This window comes from Salminus brasiliensis, chromosome 6 (genome assembly GCF_030463535.1).
Source record: "Salminus brasiliensis chromosome 6, fSalBra1.hap2, whole genome shotgun sequence".
In the NCBI taxonomy this organism is placed as follows: Eukaryota; Metazoa; Chordata; class Actinopteri; order Characiformes; family Bryconidae; genus Salminus; species Salminus brasiliensis.
The window spans coordinates 15,144,982-15,164,479 of NC_132883.1; the positions used below are offsets into that span (position 1 = coordinate 15,144,982).

At 40.8% G+C, this 19,498-nt stretch overlaps 2 protein-coding genes across 5 annotated transcripts; both read right to left on the reverse strand.

The window, feature by feature from the left end:
• Positions 1-1,446: 1,446 nt before the first annotated feature.
• On the reverse strand, positions 1,447-5,625 carry mkrn4 (makorin, ring finger protein, 4). 3 transcript variants are annotated; one of them, XM_072680921.1, is made up of 8 exons: positions 5,500-5,625; positions 4,816-4,944; positions 4,439-4,725; positions 3,837-3,937; positions 3,500-3,738; positions 3,317-3,427; positions 2,466-2,583; positions 1,447-2,348 (listed from the first exon to the last, which is right to left on the reverse strand). In XM_072680921.1, the coding sequence occupies exons 1-8, from the start codon at positions 5,568-5,570 to the stop codon at positions 2,235-2,237; spliced, it is 1,170 nt and encodes a 389-aa protein (XP_072537022.1). In that variant the 5' UTR covers positions 5,571-5,625; the 3' UTR covers positions 1,447-2,234. The 3 variants fall into 3 exon arrangements, with proteins under 3 accessions (XP_072537022.1, XP_072537023.1, XP_072537021.1); XM_072680922.1 differs by having other exon boundaries at positions 5,075-5,583; XM_072680920.1 differs by lacking the exon at positions 5,500-5,625 and having other exon boundaries at positions 4,816-5,063.
• A 2,719-nt stretch (positions 5,626-8,344) lies between these two features.
• On the reverse strand, positions 8,345-19,275 carry ppardb (peroxisome proliferator-activated receptor delta b). Of its 2 annotated transcripts, none has more exons than XM_072681799.1 (8): positions 18,809-19,275; positions 15,029-15,493; positions 13,613-13,764; positions 12,684-12,822; positions 12,172-12,374; positions 11,714-11,917; positions 11,293-11,536; positions 8,345-10,045 (listed from the first exon to the last, which is right to left on the reverse strand). In XM_072681799.1, the coding sequence occupies exons 2-8, from the start codon at positions 15,432-15,434 to the stop codon at positions 9,798-9,800; spliced, it is 1,596 nt and encodes a 531-aa protein (XP_072537900.1). In that variant the 5' UTR covers positions 15,435-15,493; positions 18,809-19,275; the 3' UTR covers positions 8,345-9,797. The 2 variants fall into 2 exon arrangements, with proteins under 2 accessions (XP_072537900.1, XP_072537901.1); XM_072681800.1 differs by having other exon boundaries at positions 9,962-10,045; positions 11,260-11,536.
• Between the last annotated feature and the right edge of the window lie 223 nt (positions 19,276-19,498).

The window sequence follows — 19,498 nt, forward strand, 5'->3', positions numbered from 1 at the left end:
CATTTTTTTCCACATAGTGCTCTATTGTTTTGAGTTCAATCAACTTAATAAATTTAGTTTATTTGGTTGCCATTGGTAAATGGACAGTGATTGGCCCTTTTCACCTTAAAAACAGCATACACACAAAATAATGAACTGCATCAATACTGCATTTAATAATTTCTTCCATGGTGACGTTTCTCAACTAGTCCAGTAACTGAGTGAACTGTGCTGGGTCAGTAATATACAGTGGGTTTGTGTGTGAAATACAAACTATTTGAGTAAAACTCAATTGGCTTTTCCATAGGCTCCTGGCACCACCTCATTGAATACTGGATGTGTCTTCCCCATTTACTCACCATCAACGTAAAGCCACTCTCCCCAAGCTACCTTCCCCTGTGGGTTCATTTGAACTCCATAAAGTTTTAAAACTGTCTGACTTCAATTTTGAAGACCCTAAGAACAAGTTAACACTTTCTCTGCTGGCTGAATGCTTCAGTGATCACTCATGTGCTAAAGCTCAATTATGCCATCAATGTTGAAGATGAATATTGTTCGTTATGTCACATATATAGAAAACATTCCAGTGAGAACAAAATACAGGTCTTAATGAGAAGTGATAATTTAGTATACTGCTAATTCACTCTGTACAGTATGAAGTTTTACTTTAAATTTACAATATGCAAAATGTGTTTACATAGTATATTTAAAGTAGAACTGTTACATTTTAGCACAGTGAATGTTATGCTTGTTCTATTACTATACAAGCAAGGTAAAATAGTCACATGCTTTAATCATTAATGTGGCAATATGTACACTTCAATGGTTTGGGTCACTAGGCAATAGGCCTTTTGGGAAGAAATTCCCAAATTCAATTGAGAAATGTAAAAAAAATAAATAAAAAGTTAAAACCCAGTCCCAAAAAGATTGAACTTTAGTCATAACATTGTATTAACCATACATTTCTGGCTGGGAAGCGGGGCCAGCTGCCAGAACCTGAGAACTGGTCTTGCGCTCTGCAGGTTTGTAGATTGTTCTCCCAGCTAATCACTTTAGTGGGATGCTGGTCAGGCTCCTGCTAGTTGCAGAGCTGAATACCTGGCACATTCCACCAAATGCACCAGTTGCCCAGGGATGTTGCATCTGCAGCAATTTGGAGTGTTCGTAGCATTACATGCAACAGGGAACCCAAATTGGGCAAAAATCCAAAATAAATGCATGAATCATGTATTGGTCCAGTCACCACAAGGGATACTAAAGACAACCCACAGATTCAGAAGGAAAAGTTTCTGCATTAGTCTTTGGGATAAGGCAAGATGTTTAAATATGAAAACAATAACAGATTGCAGATCCTGACCACCATATTTAAGCAAACATAGCTTCAGACCTTAAGGCAAACACCAAGACATTACTTCCAGACAAAAGACTAAAGTACAAACCATGTAAAAAGACAGCAAGGAGAGCAAATGAGGCAAATCACATTTTATTTTCCACTTTTCTTCAACCAAATACAAAACAAGCAATAAAAGCCATCAAGTCTGTCAAATACTGCAATACACAGATTATCAAAAGCCTGCCAACAGTTTACACATTGTAGACTAGTTTTCCTCCAGCCAGACAAAGCCTACTTTTGGACCATTTACCATCCAGTCTAGTAGGAGGCCAAATCCATATTCTGGCCAGTAGTGTTTGGTTTAACAATGAAGAACATTAGATGGGGCTACAGTGGCAGAGTAGACACATAAAACTTCACTGACATTGAATTAAAAATCTAATCTCAAAGTGATTACAAAAATGGTGCAAAAAGTATGAGGTATACAAGGAGTTACAAAGGATTACACAAAAGTATACAAGTTAACAATAAAGCAGTATATCAAGTATTACACAATGAAATTACAGTCTCTTTTTCCAACTTGCAGAAAAAAAAAAGAAAAAGAAAGTACTTGAGGACCTGGCTTCCTCTGTGAGCAAGTCTAAGGGCAGAGGCAGAACTGCACCCATTTAAAAGGTTAGTCTTTAGTAAACCTGCCCTGGCTACAAGACCACCAAACAAATGCTGATTTGTAAACCCACAATAGCACCAAACACTCCCAGGTGAGCTGTTTCACCAGAATCAACCAAAGCAGGAGGTGCAAACTGCTTGAGATTCTGATCTCCTAGACTTCCCTTAATGAGTGCAACTAATTGCTTTAGAATGTGACCTTCTCCAGGACACACTATTCAACACTACATGAGCTCTTAAAGATCAGGGACAATCACGGCTCAATTTCAGGGTCGTCCAGGAAAAAGAAGTCAAAGTCCTCATCGTCCAAAAGAGTCAGGGCAATGAAATAGCTCAAAATACGAGGGTCCAGTGACTCTGCAACATTCTGCTGGAGCAGAGAACATGTTTAGCTTTCCAAATCAAGAAGCTGTAGCAAAACTATCCTACTGTGTAAAGTAGAAGTGCAAATGTGATCGAAGGCATTGAAAATGACAAACATTACCTTGGGTCTTGAAGGTCTACGCTGAGGTCTGTGTCCAGGTGGCAGTTCATGGCTGAAGATACACTCTGAGGCAAAGGGGCAGCACCCATGACGCATGAAGAATGTGCACTTTACTTTGCTGGATAGTGGGGCAGACAACAGTTCCATTAGACCGCAATAAGGGTACTCTGCTTGCATAGATACGACTGAACTACTTACTGCAACATGAGTAACCACAAGAATACTGTGGAAGCCATTGGGCAAAGCAATGCTCCATTTTGTAGTGACTGAACACTGCAGGACAGTTACATCCAACATCCTAGCCACCAAAACTACTGATTTGTGTTCAGTTCTTTAGTCTTGAGTGTATGGGGCAGTGGTGGCTCAGCAGTTAGAGCTCCAGGCTACTGACAGGGTTGTGGGTTTGATAACTAGACTCGGCAAACCGTAAGGGCCTTTGAGCAAGGCCCTTCACCCTCTGCTCCCTAGGCCCTGGAGTTGGCTGCCAACCACTCTGTGGGTGTGCTCATGGCCCCTAGTTCACATGTGTGTTCACTACCACAGATGGATAAAAATGCAGAGAACACATTTCACATCATACAGTGACAAATGTGCACCTTTGTTTTTTTACCTTTAGTCTCAGCAGTTTAACAAACCTGAGAACTACTTGTCAGCATGAGTGGTGTAAACCCATTTAGGCTTCATTTGACCATCTTGAAGCTGCACCAGTCAGCTTTTACAGACCCATTTGCAAGGCACCTCAATTCAGCTTGGGGCTGTGTTACATGTTGGCCTGTAGTCCCCCACCTTAGTCAGGCATTTGCTCACTTGAAGCAAGAACAAGACACTAACCAAACCCCAAAACCCCTTACCTGCTCTTTTCTTTGAAGGAAGCAATCAGTGCTGCCTTTGCCTCACCCTCACAGACCCAGTACTTGCTGGGAATGTAAAAAGAGGACTTGACTCTGCACTGTGGACAGGCCCTGTTTAAGACATAACACATTAGTCCATATACCAACACTACACATCACCTGAACATGTTTTAACAGGCTCACTTGATAACTTCTTCCTGGAACTCCTTGGTCTTCCGCCACTTCATGATGCAACCAAGGCAGAACGCATGGCTGCAGTTAGGCAGGATGCCAAAGCGCCTTTCTCCCTCTGTGGCCTTCTCGTAAACTTTGTCCATGCAGATGCCGCACAGCACATCTTTGCTTTGATGGTAGGCCTCTGTATGCTCCTGCTCAGCAGAAGCTGTGGCACCGCTCTCCAGTCCATCCTGCAGACTGGTTTCCTGAACACAATGCCCCAGTGGGTTTAGGAGAAGAATCTTGCAACCAGAAAAGGTGACCACTGCACATACTTGTTTGAGAGTCTTGACACCATATTTACCTGAACTTCAACAGAAGCAGCAGACATTGAGCCAGAGGAGTCACTGTTATGTGAATGACTTGGGCCAGCATGATCACTTTGCTGAGGCTGCTGTCCTTCATCTGCACAGTAAGGGACTGTTATTCTCTACTACAAAATGGATAAATGGTTGCTTCCACACATTCAGTTCATGAGTTAGAAGGTGTCAGTACCTATAGAGAGAACCTATATAGCAGATAAAGGTGCACATCGACCCAGTCTGACTGTAGCCCATCTGCTACAGTTTATTAGCCAACCTCCCCCAAACATTAGAAACGGACCACTACAGAACCACTGGATCTCTGGATGGTAGGCCTCCCAGTACATCAGCGACCCCTATATTCTATCATTAGCCACCATTAGCCTACTTTGACTATTTACCCAAACAGACAGTCATAGTAGGTGACCGATGACTAGTTTCACAGCAACAGTTGCAGACAGCCAAATACAGTCATCTACAAGTGCACCTATGGTAGGGCCACCTAATAATGCTTAATTAGTATAGGATCCTATTACATGGTACCTAAAACTGTCAATTTAAGATGACCTAAAAGGCTGCAAGACCAAACAGTTCAGTACTATACCCTGCAGGTGACGTGCAGGACCTGCTTCAGCAGCTGCTTCTTCCTCCTCCTCTGCAATGTGCGCAGCTGGATGTTGCAGATTCTGCTGGTGGCTTACAAAACCAGTAAGCAGTGGCTCTGAACCTCTCCGGATTGAGCCACGTTCTCCATGTGCTGCAAGGACAAAGGGCTCAGACCCTCTACGGCGAGTTGAAGCGTAACCAGCAAACGCAGAGGAGTGGACTGCAGGTGCTGAACCTCGCCTTCCACCTGACGCCTCACCAGCTGCATAAGGAACGTGAAGATACCTAGAATTGAAAACGCAAACGGCTGAAAAACATGCAACAGAAAGTGACCGATCAAAGTAAAACATAGCACACACAAAACTAACCAATTACCTGCAGTTATCACCAAACCAGCAACCTCCTTTTTGGAAATACCTGCACACTTGGACAGAGGGCACTGCTGGCCATTCATGCAGATAATAACAGCGCTGACCGTACCTGCATGACCCGTTTATGAACTGCCTGAGGGACAAAGCAACACCACGTGTTACATAACAAGACAGTCTCACTAAAGGACCCACTGGGCCCTTTAAGGTAGAGAAGTTACTAGCTAGCCAGGTTTTCCCCATATTTAGCCAACAAATTTAATTACTTGCTTAGTTTCTCCATTTTGGATACAATATTAAATTGGGGGATGTTTTAAGTCTCCAAATGTGAAATAATAGAAGAAAAAAAAAATAACCCCCCCCCACACACATTTAGTAGGGGCTCCGCACACCTCAGCGCTCACTAACGGACTCTGGCTTCAGTACATGAATGCATCGGTCCTAACTAGTTGGTCATCAAATAGCCAACGCCTAACAATAAGCAATACAAAGCCCACCGGAGGGGTGAACTACTTTTTGCTGCTTGCAGTACGCAGCTCTCGTCGCAAATAAGAACCATACTTCGGGCCACAACCGGATGTAAACAGAACCAGCTGGGCTCGTTGCCTGGCTAACTCGAGTGGGAGAATTAGGCGTGTAGTTTAAAGACAAATGTCCGTCGTCTTGCGCCGAATGTCGTCTTGACTCATACCTGCAAATCTGTCTGTCTACATTAAATCCGCGTTTGCCTGAACGTGTATGCGGTACGCGACAGCCATCCATTTTCTCTTAACCGTGATCAGTAACTAGCGTTAAAAGTTGTCGCTCCGCTCGTAACTCCGCTCCACTCACAGTAACCAGAGGAGCCGCTACGTCACGCAGGAAGCGTGAGTCAGCCAATCAGAGTCGAGGGTTCCAGATTCGCCAACACAGCCTGTTCTCAGCAACACACGCCACGTTAGTGGAGGAGCTGGAGGCACGTTTCAGGTCCTACAACGACCAGAGAAGAGGCTGAGGCACTTCTGAGAGAAGTGAGAACTTTCAGTTCATTAGAAAGAGCCCGTGTTCAGGTCGATTTTGTGCAGCCAGATTGGGCCTAGCACAGCCGCATAAATTAAACTATAGGAAGGATATCCTAAAAGTACCAGATCATCCTAATCACTTTGATGGCCCAAGCCACCACACCAAAGCTCCAATACATTTGGCCAAGTAACGTAGCTAACTTTAAAAGCAAAGCCACGTCACCCTTTCAGGCGCTTTTACCAGATAAAAGCTTAACCGAGATAAAAACAGCCAAGTCTGACTCACATACATGTGAATTTAGTACATGTATATACTACCAATAAGCTGAGTGTATATAATGCAGCTCAAGAAAAGCAGAACTAGCTTAAAAAAACTAATGCATTGTAAACGTGGAGAAACAGTCCGTAGGAAATGCACAAGGCCCTATTAGAACAGCTAACATACTGCCAAACTCGCTGATGAACAGGAAACGGTTAATTCTGGGGTTTTCATCCTTACCTACAAACATTACGTTCGCTACAGCCTTCAGTCAAACGCCTGTCCTCCATCTGATTGCTTACTTCTTAACCTCTAACTAAGGACCCAATCAAATGCACATATATAGTTGATGGGCGTGGCTCTGTCCAATGAAAACTCGCTTTACCTCAGAAAGGGCGTGTGTTAATTACCCTATAAATTGGGTCAGGTGTGTTAGAACAAAAAAAAAAAAAAAAAAAAAACAACAACAACGCCGCGCAGGTTTTGTGTATATACGTAGATAGCTATATACTTTTCTTAATTTAAATGACTTTAAAAAGTAAAGATAAACAGTTATTATTGACCCCCCCCCCCAAAAAAAACGGCATTAAAATCATAAAAATAATAAATTTAAATAGTTGAATTGTTGTCGTAGTTGAACTACAATTGTTGTCTAATTTATTCAAAGTGGAGATTAATGGATCTTAATGACCAGCTAATTTTTTAAAAGCCACCTCTGTAGTGTTTCATGACGAATCTGACATTCACAACTGTTTACCTACCTGGGACCTGTTTAGTTTATGAGGATTTACATTTACATTTAAGGCATTTAGCAGAACTTACAGACTTACAAAAGTGCTTCGCTATTTACTCAAGAAAAAGCTCAGCTAGTTTGAATAGACTAAACATTCAAAGCTTAGACACTAGCTACTAAACACAAGTTAATAAGGTGAGCACTCTACTATTCGCCCAAGTACTGTCGGAAGAGGCGGGTCTTCAGTTTGCGTTTGAAGACAGGGAGCGCCTCTGCTGTTCGGACACCCAGGGGAAGCTCGTTCCACCACCTCGGTGCAGGACAGAGAAAAGGCCTGGACGCGGGTCTTCGGTGGATCTGAAGGGATGGCGGGTCAAGCCGAGCCGTACTTGAAGCTCTAAAGGCTCGGGCAATGGGATCCAGCAAAACAATTTGATAGTTTAAACTTTTACGTAGATTTCTTGGTTGGGCTTTTCTGTTTTCAAACAGATAAGAAAACTTTACTAAGATATAAATGTCTTATTGTTTATCTTACCATTCTTCATTAGTTTTTTTTTTGGCCCCCAGCTTACAGCACTGTAAAAATGTAATATTTTATCATTTTAGTTTTAACATCTTTTCTCAATTCAATCAATGAAATATCAATTAAATGTAGTTTTGCGATTTCAACTCGTTGTCAACATTTTAACTCAGGATTTTAAGTTGATTTACTGAAGTGGGAATGAATTTGGGATGAGTAAGATGAACTTGACTCTGTAAGTTATAGCTATGTCTTTACGTATCTCACATAATATAACTATTTTTAAATTAGGTAAATATCTGTGATCATCTTGTTCCGATCCGGCTCCGGTTTTTTGATAGTCTAGACAGTCAAAATACACATGAAGTCTGAGTTTTGCTAAGTGGATCCAAACCACATTTGGAGGTGGCTTGAAATGCGATTACAGTCAGATTTGTCTTATTCTGGATGCTCTGGCAGCTAAAACCTTTCTGCATGTTTGCACTACATTGGCTAGACTAGCTTTATAGCTCCTGTGCAAAACTACAGAAGCAAACCTCAGGCACCAAGTTTTTACTAGCATGGCTTGTGTTTGTGATGCAGCTGGCTCGTCGAAGGCTAAAACCAAACCTGCAAGCATCTTTTATAATATAATGAATGCAATTGAATGCTTTTGTTAAGATAAAGAAGGAAGGAAGCATAGATGCTCTTTTTCTATCTTATCACCCCCTCCCCCCATGAATTTAGGGTCTCATTTTTAAAACAAATGGAGAATAAAGAATACAAATGTTAAAATGTCTTAATATCTGCTTGTATTAGGTAGTCTTGACTGTTTCTAATCTCCACTCTGTGAATACCTACCTAGGTCTACATAAAAGCACACTAGCACACAGGTAAGACAACCTATACCAGCATATTAGTGGTGTTAATGCAAGGGACAGCACTAGCTGTATCTAGTGTAAAGTGGCTTGAAAAGAAAAACATTGGCAATTTATACAAGTATAACCAGTGGTCGGGTTTGTTGGTTTAAACTGGGTGAGAAGCGTGCGTGTGTGTGTGTGTGTGTGCACATTCAAGACAAAGAAAGGCATCATTGAATAGTGAATAAAATAAACTCATTGATTATATGGATCATTTGTATTGTGCTCTTCACGTTTACAGCAGCAAATGTCTAAATTATTGGAATACACAATAACATCTCAGACACCTTAAAAAAAAAACATTGTTGAATCTAAATATTTATTAGGCAAAATGTTTAACAGATATGAAGTTGGTTGTATCATACAGCCAGTCTCATATCTGTAGGGTTAATACCTAAATGGTCTAAACTATCTTATAGGGACTTAATTCTGGGGGCAGTGCTTGAGACAAACACACAACATGGTTATGGAGAATTTACAATAATGTGACTAGATACGTGAATAAAAAATAAAAACGACTTTGTTCCAAACACAGACTTTCATTTGGAACAAATTTGATTTTGAAAAACAAACATTTCAAAACCAGAGATCTTTAAAGCAAGCTAATCACACCACCAGCATCAGAATACAAATATTCTGCATAAAAATATAGTGCATTTTCAAACCAACTAATGTTTTTGACATGCTGCTCTAAGCTTCATGATTGGGTCTGGAATGGGTACGGAGTGCTTTCTCTATATAATAACCAGTAACACTCCGAAGAATAGCACTATAAGGTGAAAGCTTTTGTGCATACAATCACATCCCCTCAACAATAAAACTTGGTTTTTGAGTCATTTCTGTTCATAGTAGGAAAAATATGGTTCCGATAGGTTTTGTTAAAACCCCAAACAAATCATTTAAATCAATAATCAAAATGGACAGAAAATAGACCTAGAGGCATGGGTTAGCTTAATAGTGTGCTCTGACGTACCGTTTGCATATGGGATCTAAATGAATCTCAAATTCACATAACACAGCAAATGAATAGCAGGTCACTGGATGAGATGATAAATGCAGTTAATGGCCTGAACATGGACAACATTCCTGATTTGTGGAACCAGGCAATTTAGTTAGTATTTCCATGAAAAGTGACTGACAAGTAGTGGACAAGTGCATAGCCATCAACTGAGTGAGTTTAATTCAAACAATGTTCCCAGCTGTCTAAGATAACCCCTATAACACTACGGCATGGAATTAAATACTTGTGGCATGTTGATGAATAGGCAGTTACAGAAAACTATTCAAGAGAAAGGGGTCTTCAAACAAATTTCGATGTGAATACTGTTAAATCCAGGTGGAAATTGAGTGAAATTGACCTGCCGCAAAATAAAATTTTGAAGGAGACTAAAATAATAAAAAAAAAACCCCAAAAAAACTTCACCCTCCCCCAAAATAAGTCAGTTTTCAAACACAGTATTTGTAAAAGTCCATAGCAGTCTATATAAAATTCCTATGGTGTTTACAGCACCACGAAAACCTGTGTACAATATACCTATTTTTTTATTACAGGTTAAGAGTCTACTAAGCCAGAGGACTTAGTACATGTCCTTGTAGATTTCTTGTAGAAGCGGATGGAGGGACGTCTCAGATTCAGTCTTTTTAATCATTTGGACCAGCTGTGCGTTCTCTGTGACCAGCTGCCGAAGGTCAGCCATTTTCTGCAGCAGTTTGGGGAAGAGGTGGGACGAGTCAGGATGGTGTACTTGCAGGTGCTGGTCCAGGGCCTGGAGGATGCTGTCCTGGATCTGCTCCACCTGCTTCACGTTCATGAGTCCGGGGCGGTCTATATAGGCAGACACAGCAATGAGCTTAGTTGCAAAGAGAGTGCCATTTCAAGCACATCATGACAAGCTTAATAGGTGGTCTACATGGCAATCTTAAAGGGCATGGTGACGTGTAATACTACGTGTGGTCGACCCAAATCCAAGTCCATGGTACGGACTTCTGTGGATGCAGCTGTATGGAGAACACACAGTAGCATAAATGCGAATATTGAGAGACGTAATGTGGAACCAAATTTTATAAGCAACAAGCAACATTCAATGCTAAGCTTGGCTCAAGTGGACTGGCATCTGACTATGGAGTGCAAATTACACTTTCAATTGGCAGGGTCTCCTAATGCAAAAGTTATTTATGTAATGGTTTTCTTTATTCATCTTTTTAATACTTTAATTACAGAATAAATACTTTAGAGTTACATCCAATTGTGACCTATTAGCTTCTGATATATAGAAATATGACAAAAGTGCATGTTTACTGTTTGCATTTTGCTAGTTAACACACTAAAGGCTGTACTGTACACACTAATAATGCAGGTAATAAAAGGAATGATTTAATCAAGGGCATCTCATTGGGCAAACATATTTAGTGCAGACTCCTCTATTCTTGGATCTAATTCTTGCATCTCCTCTCTAAGTTCACAGACAAAAAAGAAATGGTCAGGAGGACGAAAGATCATGGGTCATATCCATTTTGTGGCCAAAACGGGACCAGATCTTGCAGTATCAGGTTTAAAGGAGAAGATCCCCCTACGGCACTATAAATCAAGCTAGAGGAGATGCTATTGGAGGGCCAGAGCCATCTAGCCAGTAAGTTTTGTTTATCTAGACCAGGGGTTCCCAATGTTAATAAAGTGAGAGGTTGGCTGCAAGTTTTCGTTCCACTTTACTCAACTTGTTGCTGTGTAGCTGTGTTACAACAAGAATTTCACCACACTGTGCTAAACCATGGCCTGCCACCATTACAATTTGACCAACACTGAGTGCTGGAAACCTCCTTTTCTGTCTCTTGCTACTAAATTTTTTTTTACTCTTTTTAAGAGACAACTCTGCCAAAGCTGTGTAATGTGACCTGCTGTCTTTCACATCTAGCATGATTAGCAATTTAAACAGAAAACCTGGAACTGGAAGTTAAATAGATTACTCTGCATATTTAGCAGCTGAAGACATCAATTTATGGTTATTGGAAGAAGCATGAATTTTTCCTGTTGGTGCACACCTGATATCACTGTTTGTATTCTTCAAGTCTCACCTCCACACAATATGATGGCTGCTACAAACAGAGCCAAGTCACTGTCGTCCAGCTCCAGGGCGTTAAACTTGACCGCAAATTCAAACTTCGGCTCCATAATTTCACTGAAGGGTTTGCGTAGGCTACGCAAAAACTCCCTCGTCACAAAGCCCTTCCCATTGGCTACCAGAAGACCATCTTTATTCATGAGAGATGGCAGCATTGCAAAAATGGCCTCATGGACGCCATACTTTAACAGGGTTACCTGAAATAGGAGAAGAACAAGAAATACATTAAGGGCCATGAATGAAATGAGTTCAGTTCAGGTTCTCGGGTAAGGACACCTATACCTATGACAGAGCAGGGTAGAGACAACCACTTGGCCTCAATGACCTCTAATCAATACCATTAAACACAAAAAAGACTACTGCACTACATATACCTGATCATTGAGGTAGAGATCAACAAATCCGGGGATGTTTTTGGCAAATTCTGTCAGCTCTCGAACAGTTTCCACTGTAGTGCACTGGCAGCGGTAAAAGACGTGGACTCCGATTTCTTTGTTTGGAGGGGCACCGTTCAATTGGTTCCAGACTAAACCATTCTCCGCTTGCCACAGTGAGTCCATATCATGAATCACAAAGGGCTGAAGGCAGATGAAAATAGAAATATAATTAAATAAGAAAAAGAAAACAAACAAACAAACAAACAATCACCAATATAACTTCTAGGAATGTACGCATGTCACATGCTCAGACTTGAAACTAGTGGCTGAACAAAAACAAAATCCTTTTTTAAAATAAGAAGTATATTTTATAACTTAAGGACTTTAAATCTCATTTAGCACAAATTAACTACAAATAACAGGGCTCAATGCCCTCTGTATACAAGTTTAAATACCGATGTGCAGCTGGTCTTGCCGGTAAGGATGCTTCGTGCCTTTTTCTTGGTCATGTTGAGGTTCTTCAGGTAAGCTGTATTGACGTTCTTGGCCAAAGTCTTGAGGTCAGAGCCTCCAGGGCTTAGCAGACTCTTTTCTCCTGCCAGTAGCCCTGCCACTAGCTTCTTCTTCTCTGCCTCGGGCATCCGCCCATACCGAATAGCTGTGGCATTACAGAAGCAGGATTTAAATCATTAAACTGCATACTTTGATTTTCAGAATATCTCCCAACCATTCGACTATGTGACAAAAACATGAGAGAAACTGAGAGGGCCTATTTTTAAGTAAACCCTAAGCAGCAGCACTATGACAACGTATTTTAGAACTTTTGGAAAAGCATCTAAGGAAAACAAAGCTAAACATACCACCTCTTTGAAATAAAAAAAAAACAAATCTACTAATGGCTAAACTTACATTTTGGTTTTTTTTGGATGTTAATTTCATTATCCCAGTGTGACTGATTATTTCTCACCATCATGGGACATGCCAAGAGCCAGGCACTTCTGGAAGCGGCAATATTGGCACTTATTGCGACTCTTCTTTTGGATTTTGCAGGTGCGCTCACAGCGGTCGTACTCTAGCTTCATACGAATGGTGCGTCTGAAAAATCCCTGTGAATCCGAAAAATATATATTTTTAACTCTGCAGAGAAACAACTTTGGTTACATTTTTTTTCTTTTACAATAAACAATTTAGATATGTAAAGTCATACACTAAAGAAATACACATATTTCATTCAATTTGTAAATTCAGTGAAATATTTAGTACAGAAACCACACACAAAGTATAATTACACAGTTCAAACTGATTTACTGATTACTGATTTACTGATAGACCCCCCCACCATTACAAAAATGACCTTTATGATTAATCCTGCCTTCCATGTAAGTCATTACATGGGTTAGATGGTGTAATATACAACCAACTGGTTGTTTAGACATTGTATACAGAAAATGAAAGCACACATCAATGTAAGGGCACAATTTCTGCATGATATTCCACTGGCCATCTGCTTGTATGTTACATTTGTGAACAAAACACTGACATATCAGTATACTGTTATCTGCAAAATATTCTCATAATCAATCAATCTCAGTGGTCAGAAATAAAATGTCAGGTTGCCTCACAAACAGTTGCAGGTTCAAGTTTTATTTACAAAGCTTTAAATTCTTGCAGTTTCACAGGTGTTGTACACAATACATTACTTTTCAACCCTTTATTTACTTTTCCATCTGAGGTTAATCTTGCAGGAAATAAGATATGATAAGCTATTAATACACAAAGCCTCAGTCCTGTGTAACTGGAAATACAAACACACTGTCTGGCTGCAGCAAAGTATTACAAATGCGTGGCTTTAGTAACCATTTTGACTGACTGGCTGGCTGGAGAATAAACCATTACCTTGCAACCTTCACAGGCATGAACACCATAGTGGAAACCTGAAGCTTTGTCCCCACATATTCTGCACTCCACGTTCAGTCCCGTGCCATCAGTCTCATCCCGGCCCAACTTCAACTGATCAGACAGCGAGAGAGAAGGCATCTGCAACGGGTCTATGGTAGGAAAAGACAGACAATTGTGAGTGATGCTGTGAACAACTCAACTAAGCATTCAGAAGTGTTCAAATTACTGCAACAAACAAACAAACAAACAAAAATATATAAAATATTTAAAAATGTTTTACATACATATATATATATATATATATATATATTTATATATATATATATATATATATATATATATATATATATATATATATATATATATATATATATAAACAAACAAAAGGAACAAATTATCTTAACAAAACAAAAAAATCCATTTAAATTTGCAGGGCTGTGTTATTTCTCTAAAAATATTTTAAGTTAAGATATCTGCCCCAAACAACTTTTTTTGTTTGTATTTGATGGATAATGCGGATTTCATGCACATCTGTGCAAATGCACACTTACTAGCTTGTTACCCCTGAAACCATGAACATCTAAAAATAAATGAATAAAAGTGGATTTGTGCATTCATTAACTTTAGGCAGGCCGCATGCACCCTTTACACTGTGGAGGTGTCTAAAGTCCTTCACTGGCAGAATGTCTGTTTATTTATTTACACACACACACACACACACACACACACACACACACTATATATATGACTATAAATTTTTATTAATCACTCTGTTTAAACGCCTACTCACACCAGGGACAATGTTTTGGTAAACAAACAAAAAAATTAATTATATATATAAAAAAAGGAAACAGTAGGATTGTTCCAGAGATATCTGCAGTTTAGGACCCACAGTACTTAAGAATCTGCCACCCATAGTGGAAAGTGTAGCGTAGGGGGGGCAGTGAGAAAACAACTGTCTGAGTACCTGAGGGTATGAGAGGGGGAAATAAGGGTAAAGGAAGTTTTTAAGATAAAAATTAAAAAATGCAGACTGGGTTAGTGACTTAACCTTAAAATGTGAGTGAGGAATAAAAAACAATACTCCAGGATTTCTAGCAATTAGCAAGGGCCATACAGACACATGCTTGTTTAGCATGCTCATTCTTAATGCATGCTCATGCCACATGCCCTGGAAGTGCACTGATTGCCAAGTGCATCTATTTGTAATAACCTTACATATCTAGGCTTGTCAACTGATGCAGCTGCATCACACTTTCGTTTTGTTTACACACCTCAATTATTTTTAATTTCATGATGCATTGGAATTTATTAAGTCAGATTTACATGTCTACTGCAGACATTACCTGTTTTATCGTGCATTCATTTTCATAATTTGTTTAGTTGCGTTTTTGTGTGGTTTCACTGGTTTACCTGGGAATGTGCTGCCTGTTACAGAAGGGCTGCTGCTCTTCTGCTGTTTATCCTTGTCGACTTCATCCCCATTTTGAAGACCTGTATCTGACGATCCCTTGCTGGCTGGCGATACACCAGTCCCTTGTGTGTCCGAGGCCTCGCTACCCTCTCCTTCTCCCTCTTCCCCTGAGGCAGAACCCATTTCCTGGAGGTCTGAGGTACCTCCACAGTCAGAGGAAGTTGACTCGCCTTCCTGAACTGTTAGCCAAGTAGTCTCTTCACTACCATGAGGAAAGTTGAGGTCAGGTTGGGGCAATGGCTGATCTTCCAGAAGCTCGGTCAACACCACAGCCCCCTGAACTATGGTCAGCTCCTCCAAGCTTTCAGTCTTCACTACAGAATTACCTTGGTCAACCTCCTCCATGACTCCCTGTCAGCCTGCTAAAGTTCATAACTTTCCATCATATGGCCGTTATTGCCACCCTGCAAACAGATTAAAAAGAGAGAGGGATCAGCATTACCTGGCACATAAATACAATGTCCTGTGATTTGAACTACACACATTGACAAAAACAATGTTTTCAATTAAAACCAGTTCTAATGATTCAATGATCTGACAACGAGCCAAAAATCCCAACATTTCCATTAGAAATGGAATCTTCAACAAGTGCTAAACTTGCTGCTGTGACATCCCTGTCCACATTTAGAACTGTAGGTCTAAGTCTAGTCTAGTCTCAGGTTTTCCAGTTCAACTGTGGCTCTGCCAAGTTCTATGCAAATCGCCCGTTTTGAATACAGAAAATCATAAGACAGGCAAATATGTTCACAGAGGGAGGGTTAAAACCACATGTTAAATCAGACTCTCTCAATCTCAAAGTTTCTTTGAAAGTTGCTTTGTGATAAATGTTATTCATTCCCCAAATAGGAGTCTTTACACGTCAACACCACCACCACAGTTTTTACAGTACAGAATCTAGACTTATGTTGCTGGGGCTAAAAACACTACCACTGGACTGGAAATTAATTAATGAAATTAATGAAATTATGATCTTAAAATTATGAATGTATCAATTCGGTGCAGAGCTTAGCTGTAAAGACTGAATACATGTTTTAACAGGACAATTTCATTCTTCAGTGAATTTGTGCATTTGTACCAATTTCCTCAGTTGATAGAGCCTCAGTGAAAACACTGATACTGGCTTTTTGCCTAGATTTGAATGAAACATTGGTGGCATTAGACAGAAGTGCTTCATTTTGTGTCTTGTTCATTTGCTTTTAAAAGTGGCGCCTCTTTTAGAGGATAGTTAAATGGGAATTCTACCAATTTGACCTCAATGACACGACTGGAAAAAAAAAAAAACAGGAAAAAAGGGAATTTCACTATTTTAAGTGCTTACTCAGTTGCACAGTGCCAAACCCTAAACCCACTTCATAACTCATAGCCACAAGGAGGAGGATACATACCAGGCAACTCCTGACTAGTAACAACAACAAAAACAACTCCTATCACGGAGACGCCTGAACATATGGAAGACATTTTTTGAAGACGCTCTTGTTTTTCACAGCGAATCTATCTTTACCTTGCAGCTAATTGTCCATTAAAAAGCCTTAGTAAGGCCAACCTTTACTGAATAACTGACGGAGTGTATTACCCACCCTACATTTGATTGTTATGTTTTGTTTATATAAGTGCTTCAACCACATGGATGGACTAGGAACATCAGATTTAAAGCTAATCTGTAGATTTGGTCCAGCGACGTCACCAGGCATTAGGGGAAAGAGGAGGGGGCGTGATGCTGCACAGCTGAATGAGGTCATCCATAGCCCTCTAAATATGAAATCAATTAATAACAAAGGCAGCTGAAAGCAGCCAGAGAGGAGAGAATCAGATTTTGGAATAAGAGGATTATCAGGCGGTCATGAAACAAATGTGTCCATACATACTACACATACGGTCAATCCTCTTCGAATGAGTATATCCAAGGTTTACACCCCACAGGAAAATGAAAAATCGATATGAATGCATGGAGAGCATACAGTAGGAGTTCAGAGCGACTGTCTGGACTTGTCAGTAACCAGTCATACCCGTTCTCAGTAACCGTTACTATACCAAAGCTTTCTGAAGCATACAATCAGCTACCCACAAAGAGGAATTCTATAGCTCTTTGTGGGAATGACAGGAATAAACCCACGCATTGTTTTGTTCGGCCTGAAAACTACAGCCTTTTGGGCAGTCCAAAACTTGACTCTTTAGCACGCTGAAGTCATGAGCTGGCTTGATAGTGATTAGCCCAAATGCCAGACTATTTAAACCGAGCTCTCATTAATAATCTTCCAGATCTGTTTATATAAAATTCTTGCAAGCTGTGGTACTTGTTGAGTTTTGGCACAAACACATTATTTACATATCACAGTATCCATGTAACATATCGTCAAAACACAGCCCAAAAACCTTGTAAACCTTGTTTTTCACTTTTGGCATAATGTGAATGTTACTTCACGTTTACTTTACACGTCGACTTTCACTGAAAGTTAAGAAGCTTTATCCCCTTCTCCTGTGAAAGTGGGCATCATGGGGATCTTGGAGGTCTTTGTCTGACAGTGACGACACAGCACAAGCTCTTTCCAAACCTATGCTTACCAATGGTCTTCATTTACTTGCCCGAGTCATTAAAGCCTGAACAGAATCTCTCATACTGTCCGCCTGTGTCTACACTCTCTGCATTAATAGACTGCAGACTCAATCTGTAACCTTGCTTGCTAGGGTTCATGGAGTCATACCTTCACCAAGTCAGAAATCCACCTTGAAACATGAAACATGAAAGCGATATCCCGAGCTGGCCTGCTCACCAAGTACACAAGAGGGCAACATTCAGGTTTCTAAAAATGTCAAGAATCTGTAAAAGAATTTTGTTTACATTAACCTTAGTGAGATGTCCTGCTCACGTGGATTATCTGTGCACTAAACCTTTTACTGCTATCTTACTTTGACTCAAGTTAAGGCTTTTTAATGGGGCTCTTCCTATCTACTGTGTCCTGCAAAAGGAGAGGTCTGTCTACTGGAGGCCAACCTTCCCTCGCCGTTTAAACAACATTTAGCAGAAGTCTCGACTGAGGATGACTTTAAGACGGGCATGCAGTCAGGTTTAGACTCAGCAGGATCAAACTCACTGACAGCATATTTCTTCTGGTCATTTTGAAGCTTTGCCTGCTGCTTTTAGGAACTTGAAGGTTATTGGGAAACAGATGATTGGCCACATAACTTTAGCTGACTAGCTAGCTAACGTTTGTCCTACTGAGCCACACGCTGTATCTGTATCTACCACGACTACAAGCAGCTGAATTGATGACAAGAACCAGAAGCCAGTAAAGCAAACTCTAAAACAAGTCTTGTGCCATTTGTCACTGTAAAGCTGTTATCTGTTAGCCACCAGATTAGCTAGAATCATGTCCGAGAACCAGAGGTGGGAAATCCAGGTCCAGAAAGTAAAACATCCGCCGGGATTTTGCTTTAACTGCCTGCGCTCCGCTGCTGCAGCCGAGCCGCCCGTGCAGTTGACACTAAATCCTGGGGTGGATTTATACTTTCTGGACCGGGATTTCCCACCTCTGCTGAGAAACCGTATCTGCAGAGCCTGGAAAGTCAAGAGAATAGAAGCCAAGTTGACTTAGCTATGTTCCTTAGTAAATCAGCTTGATAGCAGTGGTGATGTCTAAACTTAGCCAACTTCATATCTACATCTTGCAATCAATCAATCAATCAATCAGCCCATGTTTTCGATATGTGGTCCCACGTACCTGCCGTGCCTTGTGTTTAGTGGGCTGTTTTTAAAGCTCCCAGGACGAAGGATGATGGGTGACCACCAACTTTCGTCCTCTTGCGTAAACAGCGACTGTTCCCAAGCTGTGAACTCCTATACATAACGATGGCATGGTCAGAGAACGGCTCTCGTATTTTAGTTCGTTATCCTGCCCCTGACCATCACATTACTTCAGTCCAGAGTGTCCGATTCCTCTCTCATTACATGGTAGCCAACCAGCCAGCTAGCTAAGTTAGCTAGCTAGCTAGGCTAGGCTAGGTTAACGCGCGTCGCCCTGGCAGACGTTAAAACTTGTATCGTATTTTAAACGTTGAGCATTTTCTGGCGCTCGGGGTTGTACTCGAGTGAAGCTGCTGTTAGCGACTGTCAGTAGCACGTCGGTAATGTGCGCTATCAAACTTTTATGGTCTTGTCTCGTCAGCTGCACAGCTTGCTGTGGTTATTCCTCCGGAATGACAGCAAAGACACACACACACACACACACACACACACACACACACACACACACACACACACACACACACACACACACACACACACACACACACACACACAGCGCGTCAGCCGTGGCGTGAGCGATACGTCCTGCGAGTGGGAGTGTTTCAGAAAGCGGATAGTTCGGATATTTACAGCATTATTTTATGGAAATCCTACACGTGTGTTTAGA